Raw genomic sequence first — 16,716 nt, forward strand, 5'->3', positions numbered from 1 at the left:
AACTACTCAAGTACTGAGTAACTGTTGAGTAACGTCTGATTTATTTTTGAACACAACCATTCAAACAGACAAAAGTACAAAATAATCATCTTCGGGCAAATTAAATCAATAAAATACATTTTAATAAAAAATAGCTTAAATTAAAATAATCTTAAAGTAAATTCAAGTACTTCGATAAATAATAAAATAATAACAGAATAAAAAAATAAATTAAGCACAAAATTTCCAGCCTTTGTACTTTTCTTTTTTAACCAGGCAGAACTAGAACAAACATAGAACTCATAGAAACTCTGTGTGTGTTTGGGTCTGTGTAAATGTGACAAAACATGCAAAAACAAACATTTTTCCCAAAGAATCACTCAGTGATGTCATGAGATTGACGCATACTCGGATAAAAGGGATAAAAGAAAAGTAACAGCTCAACGTAGCCTAATGTAGCGGAGTAAGAGGAACAGTTTCTTCTTCACAAATCTACCTCAAGTAAATTTATCTCAAGTAAAAGTAAAAAGTATAGAGATTCAAAACTACTCCTAAAAGTACAACATTTCCCAAAACTTACTCAAGTAAATGTAACGGAGTAAATGTAACTCGTTACTACCCGACTCTGGAACTCAGGCTGTGAAAATGAATGAATGTTGGATAACAGCATCCTTGAATCATTGGGTAAACCCGTCCCCCTTGTCTCTCCAGTAGCGGCTGTCCAGGCTTGGAGCGGATCTGGGAGGCCGACCTGGAAGCGTGTCACCTGTTCTTGCGAGGTCTCCAGTTGCGGACTCCCAGCTGCAGCGGCGCCGACATCGACATCGACCTTCCCGCAGCAACATCCTTTCCTCCCACCCCACCGTGCACTAAAGAGGAGGAAGACTGCGCCATGCTGACTGCTTTAGGAGGGCGCTGGTGTCCCGAGGCCAACTTGCAGAACTCAGAGTTCACTAAGGTATCAGTAAATGTCTCGTTAAGCTCTCACAATTAATAATTAAGATGAATTCTTGTGTGTTCACGCCGGAGAGCATGAGAGAAGCTGTGATATTGATTGTCTTGAATATAAAAAAATTTTGCTTCTGGCACTTTTAACACTATTTTCCACACATAACCATGTTTGCCTCAATCGCATGAGCACATGTTTTCAGATGCAGTTGAATTTTCTCCCTTTTATTCTGAGATGTGATGTGAAGCATGACGTCATATTCAGTGTGCATGCTCTGTCAGCTTTGCCCCTTGACATATTGGGACAGTTTCAGTTCAGGCTGCTGTGAAAGTCCACTATTCTGTCGACTACAGTGAGTTGAGCAGCAGTCTAACACGGCCTTTTTTAAACAAGCAAAATGTGGGTGTAAGTAGGGCGACCGCTCAAAAACACTCTGACTTCCTGGAAAGGCTTTAACCTGCAGACTGCAGGACTTCGGCATGTTTTTTGCACGATTACAAGGAGATGTAGCGAATGTGAGTGTGTGAATTCTCTGCTGGTCTGTCCCGGTGTGCGTTGAGGTCCAGCGCCTCAGGGCCCAGCCCAACTCCTCTCTCCTCCTCTCATACTTTCCTCCACCCACACAGTCTGATTGACTCGTCTGAGATGGGAACAAAGCCAACAGAGCCAGCAGTGGAAAAATAGCTCACTCCACAGATGTGTTTTTGGAAGGCTGCAACTTTGCAATTTTGCAATTTTGGCTCATTATGACTGCGATTTATGAAAATGTTTGCAGTAAATCTTTAATTCACACATTGCAGTATGGATTGACTGATCCGTGGCCAGAAGCAAATGTTTGTCAATGATCTTAACTGCTGCTGTTGGCAGAGTATCCGCGTGAATCCATTAAACGAGAACTTGTTTCACCCTCCTTCTCAAACCTGTTTAACTTCCACCCTGCACTGAAGCCTTCTGTCCCTGCCTGCCCCAGACGGCATTTTACAAACTGCATGCAACCATTTTCTTCTCTTCTTTTGTTTCTCTCTGCTTTTCTTTTTCTTTTTTCTCCTCCTAAAGCCCGGCCCCTCCTAACATGTCTCCAAGAACCAAAAGGTGAGACTATTTCTCTCTTGTATCCATCCTGTACGCTCGGTTCTCCGTGACCTTAAAAACAAAAACTAAAAAACCCACAGCAGATCAGAGTAGAAGAACATCAACTTTACGGTTTCACTACAGGCTGCAGTTTTACATTTTCATGTAAGCCCTTGAATATTTCAGAGGATCTGCTCAAAACTTGCTCGAGTTTGGAAATTTCTCCCAAAATGGGTCATGAATTATTTGCAAAAGAGGAAAAAAAAAATCACATCTGCAGAGTAAATGCAACATTCAACCCAAATGAAGACACATCCACATCTCAGTCGTTATGCTTTTCATAAGTAGCCCCTTCATTATCTCCTGTGAAAAAGTAGCTGCACGTTCAGCTTTCGTCTTGCTGCTTTATCTTTTATTCTTGGACATCTCAAATACTTTCATACTGATATTACCAGGTTTCAACTTTACTTTTATGTATAAAAATGTCCTTTAATGCGGATGGAAGTTGCATAAGTCCGACTATATTTAGCTCACATAGATGTAGTTATCCTTACCTTTTTTATACCATTCTGTCTCAGCAATGTTGCTGAATGTTGTGACATGTAAAAGACTTTTGTCTGTCTATATTTTTAAGAAGGAAGCATTCAACAAATTGCTGAGAGTACGCTCGTTTCCTCAGACTTTTCAAGCTTGCTCCCAAACTCTCCATCTTTTTCTGTTTTTCTAACCAGCTGTCATTCTTCCCAAACACACATCACAGCCTCATATTGTTTATAGTGTGTATTTACTGCCAGAGGCCCATGCAAACAAGATCACTTCCACTCAACATATCCTGAAATGGGAGTAAAATATTTTTGATACAAGACACAAACATATTTTTCCAACTATATCTTTGGCTTGCAAGAGGTTCTGACTGGACTATTATTGGATTTGTTTTTACGTTCTAGTTTTCGAGCTCTGGCTCCAAAATTTAAATTGTTTTGCAGAACAACAGCATCGTTGGCCTTGCGTGTTTGCTGTGAGATAGCAGCCAGTGTTTGGAAATTGCAGGATTTGAAGCGATCAGTTCGGATGCATGAACTGTTCTTGATGGTCAGCTGCGTTTACCTGAGAGCAAAGCCATTACCGCCACCAAAGGTGCCACCGTTTTTAATTAAAAATAGCAATTAAAACGGCTGATTACTGTTTGTTTCTCCTCTGCCGTCTTATGAACTTGCCCTAAAGCCACAAACAATATGTCAGCCCACGAGAGGAGCAGTAATTACCTCCCAACTTAGTGAGGAATGTACAATTACATACCTCGAATGCTAACAAAGGAAAGCTGCGGCACAGATGAGCCAGGTACTCCGTTTTCTCTGCATCCGTGTTGGAGATGAATAATTACGACCTCTCCGCAATACGATGATGCTGCATGCATCCAGTGTACAGCCGTGTTTCTGTTTGAATAATTCACGAGTAGGTTTATGACCGAGTGACCTCAACAAATGTTCCCTTTTTTGTTGCAGAAGCTGGAAGAGTTTTTGTTCTGCATGGAGGAAAATCATCCAGAGGTTCGTAATGCTAACACTCTCGCCCTGCGATGCCAGTGAATTATTTAAAGAGAGCTGATCCAGGGATGCAGAAGGATCTGGCTCTAACTCAAACATGACCCCTGTCAGCTCTTTCGCCGTCAGATCAATACCGATCTACATGACAAGCCCCAGCTGCTTTCCCATACTCTCCTCGGTTTGCAGCTTGCCTTTTTTGGCCTTTCTTTATCCACGGGGGGAAGGGAGGGAATGTGTTCTGAGCATGGCTTTCCCAGAACCACTTTATAGCCATACATTTAATCCTACCATTCCCACTCATCATGTATGACTTTCATTTGACTCTGATGACAGTTCATGCACGTATAAGTCCGTTTTAACTCTCCACATCCTCTTTTCTGCCATACAAGGTACCGTAATTTATGAGATCCATGTTTTTAACAAGTTACGGGTAAGAACATAATTTGAGCCCAAAGGTGAAACAAAAGTTTCAACCAGGAAACTCTGAGATCCAAGACCTCTTTACTCCAAGAATAAGTGGATTAATAGGACAGTAGTTTGTCTGTGGAGATATTTAAACCACACTGGGTAATACAAGAAGTGACAACAAACTATGACATATCACAGCGTTAAATGACATGTGGCTGGTTATTGCCCCGGGCATCTTTTCTCATGATGCCGTTGTGATAACTTTGAGGAGGAGCTGCATCCTCGGCGCAGCTTCTGACCTCTTTCTCCTTTCCATAATGGCTCTAAGTAAATGATCTCCACTTAGCTGCTGCCAAGCGGCTGCCCTTCCGCCACAATGAAGATTGATTGGTGTGTGTGTGTCTGTGTGTGTATGTGTGTTAACGCTCATTTTTTTTTTTTTTAAATCTCTGTTAATTGTTATTTTACCTTCTCAAGGTCCTTACAGGACCCTTCACCCACTGCGTCGCAGTATTAGATGAGAAAAGAGGGATAGTTTCACTGAAATGTCGAAGGCGTGTCGTGATCTCATCTAAGACGTCACCAGCATTATCTTTCGAAACTCCGTCCCTCTGTGCACGCCGTCTTCGTACTGTACACATGTTTTTAGTAAGTAGCTGTGAAATCAGTTTCTCCTTTCTGATGTAAACCATGTGAGGCTGGATGTGAGTCGACCTGCTGCTGCGTCTGCGTCGGTCAGAGGAAGCCGTTGTTTCCCTAGACCCCCCCGCCCCCCAGCAGTTGTCAGGATGATTTGTGATAGATGACTACTTGAAACTAAAAGCTACATCTGTATTCCTTTTCTCACTTAAATTGAGACTAAACAGAGAGTGCTCCAAACTGCTGAACTATAAAAAGGCTGATTTTTGTGTGTTTCTCCATAAAATCCAAAACGGTGAACAGCGGTGAGAGATGGCTTGAAAAAGGAAAAGAAAGAAAAAGTAGAGTTTACTTTGTTTTTCTGAAGTTTAATTGTCCTATTTTCCGAAGTTGCATTCATATAAAAAGGCCTTTGTATTGTATAACTTCCTGTGAGCACAAATCTGTAAAACATGCTTGAGTATAGATTATTAACTACGAAAATTGAGTTGTAGAAAGCTTAAGCTGTGCAGCCATGGGCAACTCGTTTGTAATTATTAGAACTGTTATTGTGGAAAAAAAGTAAAAAAAAACAAACTTTCAAAGTACCTATTCTACCTGTTCACATATGTTGATCTTGGAAACGGCTCGTAAATCGTTGAAAGGATAAACTCCCTAACTGGGCGACAGTAAAAAAAATAAAAAGACACTAGTTAATCATAAGCTAGTTAATTTCTCATTTAACATGAATGCAACAGCTTTATTGTTTGTAAAAGCAATTGCAACGTTGTATGTAATACCGGTGAAATATAATTGCTTTGTATTGGACGCCTGGTGCAAAGTAGCTGGCAGAACAGCACCCATGGGAGCCGGCAAAATTACCTGCTGCCTCCCACTCATTATTGCTTAAATGTTCATACTGGTGCAAACAGAGCTTAAATATTGAATTCCTAAATGATTTGCTCAACTTCATGCTCCTGCAGTCTGCTTTGTTTACTCTTGGACTAATACCATTAGCATTAATGTGCAACGGGAGTCAATAGATGTAATTGTATGCCTGTGATTTTAATATGCAAATTGATGTATCACTGAAATCTCATTTCTTAAGTCATCTTCATCATCTTCTTTGTCACAGGCAGATATAACATAGCCTTTAATTGTTTTGAATAACCACCAGGAAGAACATAAAAGTCTTAAATGGTTTGCATGCAAAGATGCAAACAAACAGGCATGTGTTCACTTGTGTTACTGTTGCAAGTGAGCTTTTGTTTTCTGTCCTGTGGTTGTATTGACTCAACAGAAGCCGTCTGGAGGCTGCAGAGAAAGGAATCAATCACTTACTCAAACAGAGGGCCTTTACCCGCTAAAGATGCCCCTAACCTTGACAAACAAAAGCTCAGTGAATCTATAAGTTGACTGCCTTTTCCTTCATGGAACAGGAGCATAACATGAACTGAAGCCTGGAGTTAAACTTGTGCAGTGACTGATTATTTTAAGTTCCTCCTACAAAAATGATATTCTTTACCGTGAGCTTATGCATTCAGGTCTTACTTAATTTGTTGATTGCGTCAGGAAAGATTTAATGTTTCACATTTATTTTGGGACATTGCGTCATGCAGGCAGGGAGCTATTCCGGGCCGAGACCAGAGACACGACTTTGCAGTGGTTGTTCTGACACCTCCGAGCTGCAGGGAGTTGATATTTTCCACCTGCAGCTATGAGTCGAATCAGACTTTTTAGAAGCTATTTGAGGAGAAAGTTGGGTCTGCGTGCAAGTCTGCATCAGTGTCTACTTGGTTAAAGTCGTCTTGTGTACCTTTGGCATGTGTGTTTGTGTTTCTCTTCTGCCTCCCGAGTGTGGCGAAACTAGGACATGATGTCTGCAAAGGGGCCTGTCCTAATTATGGCCAGCCTTGCTCTCTGAATCCTCTGCCCTGCTGCACTCTGCACCTTTATCAACCTGACATCCTTCAAAAGACACTCAGCCCCTCTGCTTCCTTCTGTTGTGGTCTGCAAATATGCCACTGAGTGGCGTACACCCCTTCACTGTTATGCATAGCCTTCGCAGTACCACACGTACATTTGATATGAGGTTGGAAAACAATTTGCACAACTTAAAAGGGGACTCATATATCTCTGTTGTTCAGTAGCTTCGATAAAAAAGAAGTAGCTTTGATGAAGAGCTGGTTAGACCTGAAGGAAACAGGACACGACTCATGAATAGCTCAGATACATGCAGGAGCGTGCAAACAGTCCATCAGATCCCGATAAATACAAATATAACACATCTCAGAGCCATTCCCCACCCATAGACCCTCCTATGTCTCCAAACTGGTACAATAATTGTATATCTATAGCTAGTTTCTTTTTTTATGTCAATGATATGACAGGGGAGTATTAAAGCCTTAAGTTATAAATCATTAAGGGGAAGACTCATCAGTCAGTGTGTTATCTGCAGAGGTGGGTAGAGGAGCCAAAAACTGAACTCAAGTAAAAGTACTGTTACTTCAGAATAATGTGACTCAAGTAGAAGTAAAAAGTAGTCATCCAAATAATTACTTGAGTAAAAGTAAAAAAGTACTTGGTGAAAAAACTACTCAAGTACTGAGTAACTGTTGAGTAACGTCTAATTTTTTTTTTAACACAACCATTGAACAGACAAAAGTACAAAATAATCATCTTCAGGCAAATTAAATCAATAAAATAATAAAATAAATTAAAATTAATAAAAAATAAAATAGCTTAAATCAAAATAATCTTAAAGTAAATTCAAGTACTTTAATAAATAATAAAATAAATAAAATAACAGAATAAATAAATAAATTAAGCACAAGTAGCACAAAATTTCAAGCCTTTGTACTTTTCTTTTTTAACCAGGCAGAACTAGAACAAGCTCATGAACTCATAGAAACTCTGTGTGTGTTTGAGTCTGTGTAAATGTGACAAAACATGCAAATAAAAACATTTTTCCCAAAGAATCACCCACTGATGTCATGAGATTGACGGTACGCAGATAAAAGGGATAAAAGAAAAAGTAACAGCTCAATGTAGCCTAATGTAGCGGAGTAAGAGTAACAGTTTCTCCTTCACAAATCTACTCAAGTAAAAGTAAAAAGTATAGTGATTCAATTACTCCTAAAAGTACAAAATTTCCCAAAACTTACCCAAGTAAATGTAACGGAGTAAATGTAACTCGTTACTACCCACCTCTGGTTATCTGTCATTATGAAGTCACACATTTGGGAGTCACATGTGGAGAGGGTGGAGCTGGAGGGTAATTTTAAACCTGACGGGACAAAAAATAACGAATAGTATCAAGTAAACTTTAGAATTCTTTACAAATCGATCAACGGTGGAGTGATCGGGAGTAAATTTAGCAACAGACTCATTCCTCAATACCACGTACTCCAGGTTTAAACTTACGTACTTGGTAGTTCTTACTTGCTGAGTTCAACTCTGGGATAATACTTCAAACGATGGGAGGATGCGGCTCGTCCTCTTTCTGCTGGTGTAGCGGCGCCCTGCTTGATCTTGTCACGGCTCAGCTAACCGGCCCATGTATCTCCTTTAGCTTTGTGGGAAATTTCCAAATAAGGTTTCAATCTTTTGTTTATAGTCTGTGGTGTAAGTTTCCTGCATCACAAGATAACATTTGAGCTCTAAATTACCGACAGTCTTACACCTAGAGCAAATATGTTTGCTGTAACCGTAGGAGCTGGACAAGTGTGCCTGCAGAAGCCATTTCAGTGTTTATTCATTTCAGTATCAGGCCATATATTGAAGCAGGTGCATCTTTATTTGCTGATCCTCCTTTTCTTTTCTCGCCAGGATGCGTGCAGTGAGGCGGAGGCTGCAGACCTGACGGAGCGCTGTGAGCTGATCAGCGACAGACTAATGGCCTTAGAAGACGAACTGCAGACAGCTATACTAAACCGGGATCAGTCCCTTGCCCATATCCTTTTAATTCAATGTGAATGTACAGAAATCATGCTTTGTATTTTCTTTATATGCATGTGAGTCTCTCTCCTCTCCTCCAGGCCTCTGAGCTCTCAAATGTAAACATCCAAATTTACAATGACTGATGGCAGCTGTCTGTGACTGCCTTTCTAGGGAAAATCTGTCTTATCTGAGGTTACACAGGTCCATTTTAGGCAGGGAATGGAAGATAAACTAGGATCAGAGGATTTTTCTTGACAGTTTGGATGTGTCAACCGGAAAATGAAATGGTAAAAGTCCATGTGAGGCTATAGACGAATCCGGCGACCGGTTTGTGTGCGCCGCCATCTTGCGGCGGCGCCATTGCTGCGGTGGCAGGTGTCAATCTGCCACCGCAGCGCTGTTATTGTAACCTGACGCTCTACAGCATCATTATAGCTGGATTGATGATGTTAGACAGTGGCCTTCCATAAATAATGAAGGTATCTTAAATTAATGCTGATGTTAATTTATAAATAATGATTTGTTTGAGCGATAAGCAGGAAAGAATAGAGGAATAGGGAGATAAGGGAGTGTATGATTAAACACTGTAATATAGCTCTCTCCACCTCCTCTCCTTACGAGGCACGTCTGCACAATTAAATATTACCTGTGTATGTTTTGTTTAATTTTAGGTATCCAATAATATTTTATTGATCGCCTGGCGTCCGATGACGAAAAAAAACGCAATTACAGGTCTCTAATTGAAGGGCAGAACTATCTCAGCTCCGGATGATACAGAATACATACATACATAACCCCAATCTGCAGATAAAACTAGTTTGTTGAGGAAAAAATATTAACTCTATTTGTAGCTGCAGAAGAAAAAAATAATCTCACGAGGAAAACAAAAATATTGCTCATGTCTCGGAGCCTCTTCAGCATAAAAAAAAAGAAAAGAGAAGTAAGAGTAATAAAAAAGATGTACTGTATGTTGTACTATTATACTAATTTATTGAAACACATGGCGAGTCAAACATCTACCAAAGCAGCTGTCAAACACTAAACAAGGTAGTAAGACGTGGGTTGTGCAGAACTGCGGCAGTAAATCCTCATCGGAGCTCCACTAGTAGTGATTTCATATGGATCAAACCGTTAATAATCATTATTTTCTCCATATACCGCTCCCTGGCTTCCTTGTTTAAGGTATCCAGGTAAATTCCAGTTCCTTTCCAGCAGTTTAACATCTTTTTTTTGCGTTCCGTCTGTTCACTTGGTGAAACAGAAAAGTGGTTTTGACAGTCCGTCCCGTCTTCATTCACTATCAAAACAAATGCACGTGACGGGACAGGAGTTTTCCGATGATACAAATACATTAAGAGAGCCTGGCAGGGAGCGGAGTAATAGATCCATACGTATATATGTCTATGGGCTGGAGCGGAGGAGCGGAGCCGCCACCGCAGTAATGGCGGCCCGCTCGACTTCCGGGTTTCGCCGGATTCGTCTATTAGAGGCTGATGTGCGCTGCCAGTCACCACGGGCTGAGATTAAAGTCGGCCGACAGGGGCAGTGCTGGAGCAGATAGAGGAATGTCACTGTAATGACTGCGCTCCTGTCATATCTTAATGTCCATCCTCCGGCTGACCCTCTGCTCCTCGTCTTGCCGTTCCTCCCCTCCCTCTCTCCACCTGCCCACTTCCACTTGCTGGTTCTGCTGCAAAGGAAATTATGATATCCATGATAATGACTCAAATCAACCTGTTGAAGCTGATTACAGGTCACAATGCATCATTCTGCGTCCTAATTAGAAAGCTGATTGGAAACAGATTAGTGTGTTTTGCTCGCTATGCTTTTCCCCTCCTGCATGGTGGGCTTATTAGGAGAGATTGAAAAAGGTGATATTTCGACACTGGGATGATGAACCTTTGCTTCTTAACCTGACATTTTTCTTATTCAAAATTTCATTTCCCGTCTTTGAAGACACAGCGTGACAAAAATACCTTCTCAAAATGATAGGAAAGGTTCACAGGCTAAAAATACACAATAATGTGTCTCAAAACAAATGACCAAATAACCTTCCTGTAAGTTAACCGCAAAATGCAGCAGTCACCTGTATGTCAGAATAAAATACTGTATTTTTATCATTCAGAAATACTTAAAATACCTTCCAGAGGGAGTTCCTATGATAAGTTGATCAAACAGAAGTTCAAGAGGATCAGTTATATTCACTATTAATGCCAACTATGAAAAGGCTAATGTTATGTGATGCAAGTACAGACATACGTCGGCTCGACAGCTTCAGCTTCTCTCTTGACTGCTCGCTTTTCTCTTACACGTCTCATGCTGTGACTGACAAAATAAGAGCAGCGACCATGAGACAGTCATTTCAAAATATTGTTTCCTTCTACAGGACTGTCTCAGAAAATTTGAATATTGTGATCAAGTTCTTTATTTTCTGTAATGCAATTAAAAAAATAAAAATGTCATACATTCTGGATTCATTACAAATCAACTGAAATATTGCAAGCCTTTTATTATTTTAATATTGCTGATTACGGTTTGAGATAGGATATTTGAGTTTTTTTAAACTGTAAGCCATTATCAGCAATATTAAAATAATAAAAGGCTTGCAATATTTCAGTTGATTTGTAATGAATCCAGAATGTATGACATTTTTGTTTTTGTAATTGCATTACAGAAAATCACAATATTCTAATTTTCTGAGACAGTCCTGTACAATTCTGATGTCATTTGCCAACATAACACAAAATTGCAGCTTGAATTACATCGTTTTGATCTTAAATTGCAACAAGTTGTGAGTGAGCATACATCCGAACTGGGTGGCATTCATAATTAATAGTAGCTGCATGGATCTTTTTTTTTTCCTGTAATGTCATCTTATAGATGACTCAAAGTATATTGTTTTTATAGTCTTTTTAAATAGCTAAATACAATGCACTTTTAATCTTTTATTCAAAATAATGAGCATTTTTAATTATTCCCCTCAAATATGAATTACAAATTACTATTTTGTGTTTGTAACACATGTTTTGATGCCCTTATCATAAATACTGCCCATTCCTGAAAGCTTTGGTGAGCTTTAAAAGAAATCTTTAGTACAGTACCCTCCCTCTCTTTACCACAAGGTCATTTTTGCATTTTTCAAGGATTCATGTTGCCCGCCCTGCTCTCGGGGGTCAGTGCTGGCTCCTTTGAGCATATCAATGCAGGCTGGCACTTGGCAACAGACGGACTGACCCGCTTCTTGTACCGCTCTGTTTTCATGTCCTCGTGCGCACTCAAGTCCCTGCACTCGTGCCACAGAGATGCGGACTCTTTAGGCGACTGAAGATACAGAATAACGTTGTTGTTCTGCACAAATTGAACAGAAGCTGCACTAGAGATGCCACTACTGTTGCCGTGGTGACGGTAGGATCAAACTAGCAATCCCTAAAGGTCCTGAGTCCCTGCTCTCAGTATCAACAGGTGCATGGACAAGTGCAAAGACATATTTAAAAAAAAAAACCTTGATGGGTTTTCAACATAGATTGGAACCTCTTCAATACATTCGGACCATGTTGGTGTTGAAGTTTTGTTGAACATTTTGCAGTATTCATGAAAATCTGTAACGATGGCTGGTGAATTATGAATAAGGACAATCTGTGACCATTCAGATAGCAAAACGAGCCCTCAGGCCCCATCTGCCATCAAAGCCATTCTTTTGATTTGCCTCTTAAGCTGGACACTCACTTGATTAATTAGTTTCTAAGGAGGTTAAACAACCCCCCCCCCCCACCAACAACAGGCTCTGTCCTGCTTCGTCGATGGTTTATGAATAATTTAGCTGGGCAGTCTGCTTGCGTGGATTCACAGTTGAAGCGAGCTCATGAATAGGGAATTAGATGGGGTTAAATTGAGTATGACTTGATGATCTGGCTAAGTAATCTATTTGGTGGCCAAATTGAAGATTGATGACTCCATCAGGTTATGGCTGTCCTGTGCTATTACCATTAACCATCAGGGGCCACAAGTGTCGCATTTCCTTTTATATTTGTCTGCTGGAATGCTCCTTTTTCTTCATGTTAACGCACATCTGTAACGCCGCATTCTTCCTTAACTCACTCTGCACAGTGTTTAGAAAATGAAGTACAGACAGTGAAGGCCGCTTTACAAGCCATGCTCACACAGCTGGAGGTGGAAGAAGAGGAAGAAGAGGAAACAGAGGAAGTGAATGAGTTCGATGACCTGTTGAAAAATGGGACTGAAGAGGAAGATGAAGAGGAAGAAGAAGAAGGACAAGAAGAAGAGGAAGAGGAAGAGGATCAGTACTTCAGTGACAGCTGGGACATTTGAGATGAATGGTTGTGATGTTTTATTTAGTGCACACACGGCTGTCTGGGCGCGTGACCTCAAAGTTGCAGCCGAAGTGACCTCATATCCATTTACTGTGTAGCCTCACTCAAAGCGTTTCACAACCAGCCTCTGTGGCGTTAAACTCTGAAATCGTTCCACCGCAGTGTCTTAGAAAATGCTCTGTATGTGACGTTTCATTCATCTACAAATGGAAAAATATGAAGGGGTTTTATATGGATGCAATATTTGGGGCACTTTCTTGAAAACTTTTAAATCTCACTATTTGGTGTGGGCATAGCTGTTAATGTCAAAACATTCTGATCAACTTGGGCTTTTATTTTCTAAGATTTTACTGTATAAGTTTGTTGCTGTTTGCAAAACAGCTTATTTGCAGAAACTTTCAGATTTAAAGCAAGATTGAAACTTCTGCTCCACCGCAGGAGCCATCATGTCATCATCATGTGGACAATCTGAACATTTTTTTAATGTATTCATAACAGTTTTGCACATGAACTAATATGTATACTTAATTTTATAGGTCAAGGAGACACTTTTGCATGCTTTTTGTACGACTGGACTTTATTCACATGGAATTTTGTCCAAGGAATAACTCATGTGTGGGGGGGGGGATACAAAATGTGACCTAACTTGAACACTTTTTTTTTTAATTGTGTGGAAAATGCAATATTTAGATACTGTGTCTGTTTTTTAAAAATCAGTATGTACTAATAGACATACTTTGAATTTCTAAAATTAATTTGTCACATAAATTCAGTTGGACATAAGGAAGGATAAAATATCAGTTGGCACATTACGTTTTTCTGACTGCTTTTTTTTTTATTTTGGTGGTTTGTGCACTGTTTTGCACTGAGTTTTAAAGGGGTACACCAACACTGTAGAAACTGGTTTGAAAATAGGTCGAAACCATTATTTTCTCTGTGCATCAAGTAACCCAGTCTGACCAACCCCTGCTAGCCTAGTTCAGCATAGTCGCAAGCCTAACTGGTTAAAAAAAACCCTAAATAACTCCAAAATGTTCTTTACATGCTGTGATTTGTACTTTGTGTGGAAATAACGATTAAAAATTTGATGCAACAAACGGTACATATATGGCTAAGCACCTCTAGCATGGTGCAGTTATTGGCTGTAGCAGCACTGTTGCCAGGTAACAATCAGAGACTTTGTGAAGTCAATCAGCCAGCCAGGACATAGTTTACACGTAACTCTTGTAAACTTGCAGTCCTTCCTCAGTATATTCTGCCCTGAAAAGATAGGGCTCTGTTTTTACACAATTATTTCTGCATAAAATAAATGCACAGATAATTTGTTTTGAAGTTTATTTGCTCTCTCAGTCTCGGCGTAGCAGTCCATCTCCTGCAACTATGCTGAGCTAGCCTAGTGTCTTATCAAACTAACCCCCAGAATGTTGGCATATGCCTTCAAGTGTTATTTTATTACAGAACATAATTTTACTGAGTGTTGCTTGACGTTTTGGCAGAGACATATTTGTACTTCTCACCCCTATTTTTTTTTTTTTTTTACATTTTGCTTACAAGCTTGAACGTGATATACCAGGATTCATATTTATTCCCAACGACGTTTCACTAATTGCAGCATGTAGCGTTCAGCCTAATGTTGTGTCCTGCTGTTTTCCTCTTGTGTTGAGTTACAGCCCCTCTGGTGATTTTCCCTGCAGAAAATGTGCCGGCATGCTGCCAGGCAAGTTAGGGCAATGGTGACATGTAGGAGATATCAATACCCTAATAAAGGTCCTCCGCTGAGGCCTTCAGGGGATACATGGGCTCCCATTGTTATCTCACCTCGGCAGCAGCAGTGTGGCTAATTGATAGGCGGTTTTGTAGAAGACACGAGGAAAATGGAATGCTGTTGTTTTGTCTCTGATTCGAGGCTGACGGATCTGCCAGCCTGTGCTCTAGGCTGTAAACACAGCTGAGTGTTTGGGGTTTTTCCGCACCAGCACAATGGGCCTTTTTCTCACATTACTGCCAGGTTGCAAAGCACTTGCTTGGCCTGAAGTCTCCACATCCATCAGCTTCAGGCAGTGTGTATGCAGAGCCTTGCACACACATGCCTTCCTGCCAACCCCCCCCACTTCATAATTGAATCTGTACTGGCACCGTACTGTGCTCTGTGTGGCAGCTCTTCTCATAAAATGACCACAAAGAAAAAGCCAGATGGTTTTCAGCAGGCAGATAGAGCAGGGGGAGATGTGTCTTAATGTAAAATGAAGCACCATGCAGCGTGCACTCCTTTATATCTGCAGTTCGGTTGCTAAGATATTGCACAATGGCTTTATTTAATATATTATTCAAATCTTTCCATAATTTGGCCGACTTCACTAGTCAGATTTGACCCTTTCTTTTTGCAGATCCTGCCAGAGTTGATATTCTTGCATGGCACAAATGTATCGATGGCATGAAATAAGCTGGCTTTTGTTTAGTCATTTTCAGAATTGAAAAATATGTCTGCCGTCACATGAACCAAGAAAATTAACAACAAAAGAAAGATAGCTGTAAAAGGAAAAACCATCAAATCTATGAGGAAAATGTAATTACCGAATATGAACGACTGTCTACGTGAACTGGTCTGTGCACTGGCATGTTGGTTTCTGGGATTTTTTTTTTTTTTTTGTGTTTCTTTGTGAATTGTCGCGTTATCTGACAGGTATGCGTACAAACTTTCTGGACCTTGACTGTGTTGGAGATGTATCCCTGGAGCTGCATCAACCAGTGACATAGACACTTCAAATGAATGCAAATTGAGTTTTTTTTTTTTTTTTTTTTTTTGGTGCTTTCACGCTTTTCAAATCTTCAGAGATTTCTGCTTGTTCCTATGAGACGTAACAGACACCTTTCCTACATGCGAGTGGCTGCATGTCAGTTCTGGTCACTGAGTCAGTGATGTCTCCTGAGAAATCATTTGGAAACAAATAAAAGTGGACACAAAACTCACCACACTCTCAGGATGCTTCAAAGACAACATTTAGATTAATTCTCCCATCGTGCTCAACTGAATACAGTTAAGTGATCGCTTAAACGGGGGAGACCTTTTCTTAAATCCTTTAATTGTCTTTCTAATTCCACATCTTCCTCTATTAAATCAGTTCGGTGAAGTGAGGCATTAGTAAAAAACTGTCAACAGGAAATAGCCCGCCTCATTTTTTTTCGTGTGATTTGATGCTGATGTTGAAAATCAAACTTAATTACAAACACTGAGCCAGAGGGAGCTACAGTTATTACAAAGAAACTTATTTCCATAATTTGTGCCTCTTTAAGAAATCACAGAACTGTATGAAATGAACCTAGAGATAAACATATGTATGAAGTATTTAACTCTTGATTTAGCGGGTGAATTTATAGCATTAACCTTTGATTAATTACACATGAAGAAACGTGTCGATTTGAGAGAGTAAAAGTGGGTGTACCACACTGATTTCCATATCTAAGCATTTCCAATTAAAACTAAGATAATTTACCTGTGTGCAATTTTTTTGCGCAGGAAAAAAAAACACGTAAGCATCATTGCCTATTGTAAAGTGATTAAAATCTTTTTGAGGGATTTGATACCGTGGTATCATGAAACAATACAGGGAAGGCTTAGACTACTGAAGCTCAGTGGGACTTCTGGCGGTTGCATAACAGTAATATTAAAGGGAAAAATCGCACGCAACCATGAAAAGACATATGCTGTGGGATGCTTTCACAATGTTTGGCTTCAACGGTTAAGGATTCACATCAAAATAACATCATAAAGATGAAACAGATGAGAACACTGAAGGAGTATCGCAGGTGCTCAAATTCGCAGGGTTCTGCAGTCTATAGAGGGTTTTGTACAAATGTAGTGAGATGCAAGAGT

The 16,716-nt window shown here is 40.1% G+C and overlaps 1 protein-coding gene across 5 annotated transcripts in view; it reads left to right on the top strand.

The window, feature by feature from the left end:
- Positions 1 to 13,573, top strand: part of disc1 (DISC1 scaffold protein) — a 67,792-nt gene extending 54,219 nt beyond the window's left edge. For 2 of the 5 annotated variants that reach the window (XM_061746075.1, XM_061746076.1), the window contains exons 11-14: positions 691 to 937; positions 3,505 to 3,549; positions 8,401 to 8,523; positions 12,616 to 13,573. In XM_061746075.1, coding sequence (XP_061602059.1) covers positions 691 to 937; positions 3,505 to 3,549; positions 8,401 to 8,523; positions 12,616 to 12,840 — 640 coding nt within the window. In that variant the 3' untranslated portion in view covers positions 12,841 to 13,573. Of the gene's footprint in view, positions 1 to 690; positions 938 to 1,984; positions 2,021 to 3,504; positions 3,550 to 8,400; positions 8,524 to 12,615 lie in introns of those variants that run through there. The other 3 variants (XR_009784406.1, XM_061746077.1, XM_061746078.1) reach the window with 3 other exon arrangements.
- Positions 13,574 to 16,716: the final 3,143 nt, after the last annotated feature.

The sequence above is a fragment of the Cololabis saira genome, chromosome 17 (assembly GCF_033807715.1).
Source record: "Cololabis saira isolate AMF1-May2022 chromosome 17, fColSai1.1, whole genome shotgun sequence".
NCBI classification, from domain to species: Eukaryota; Metazoa; Chordata; class Actinopteri; order Beloniformes; family Belonidae; genus Cololabis; species Cololabis saira.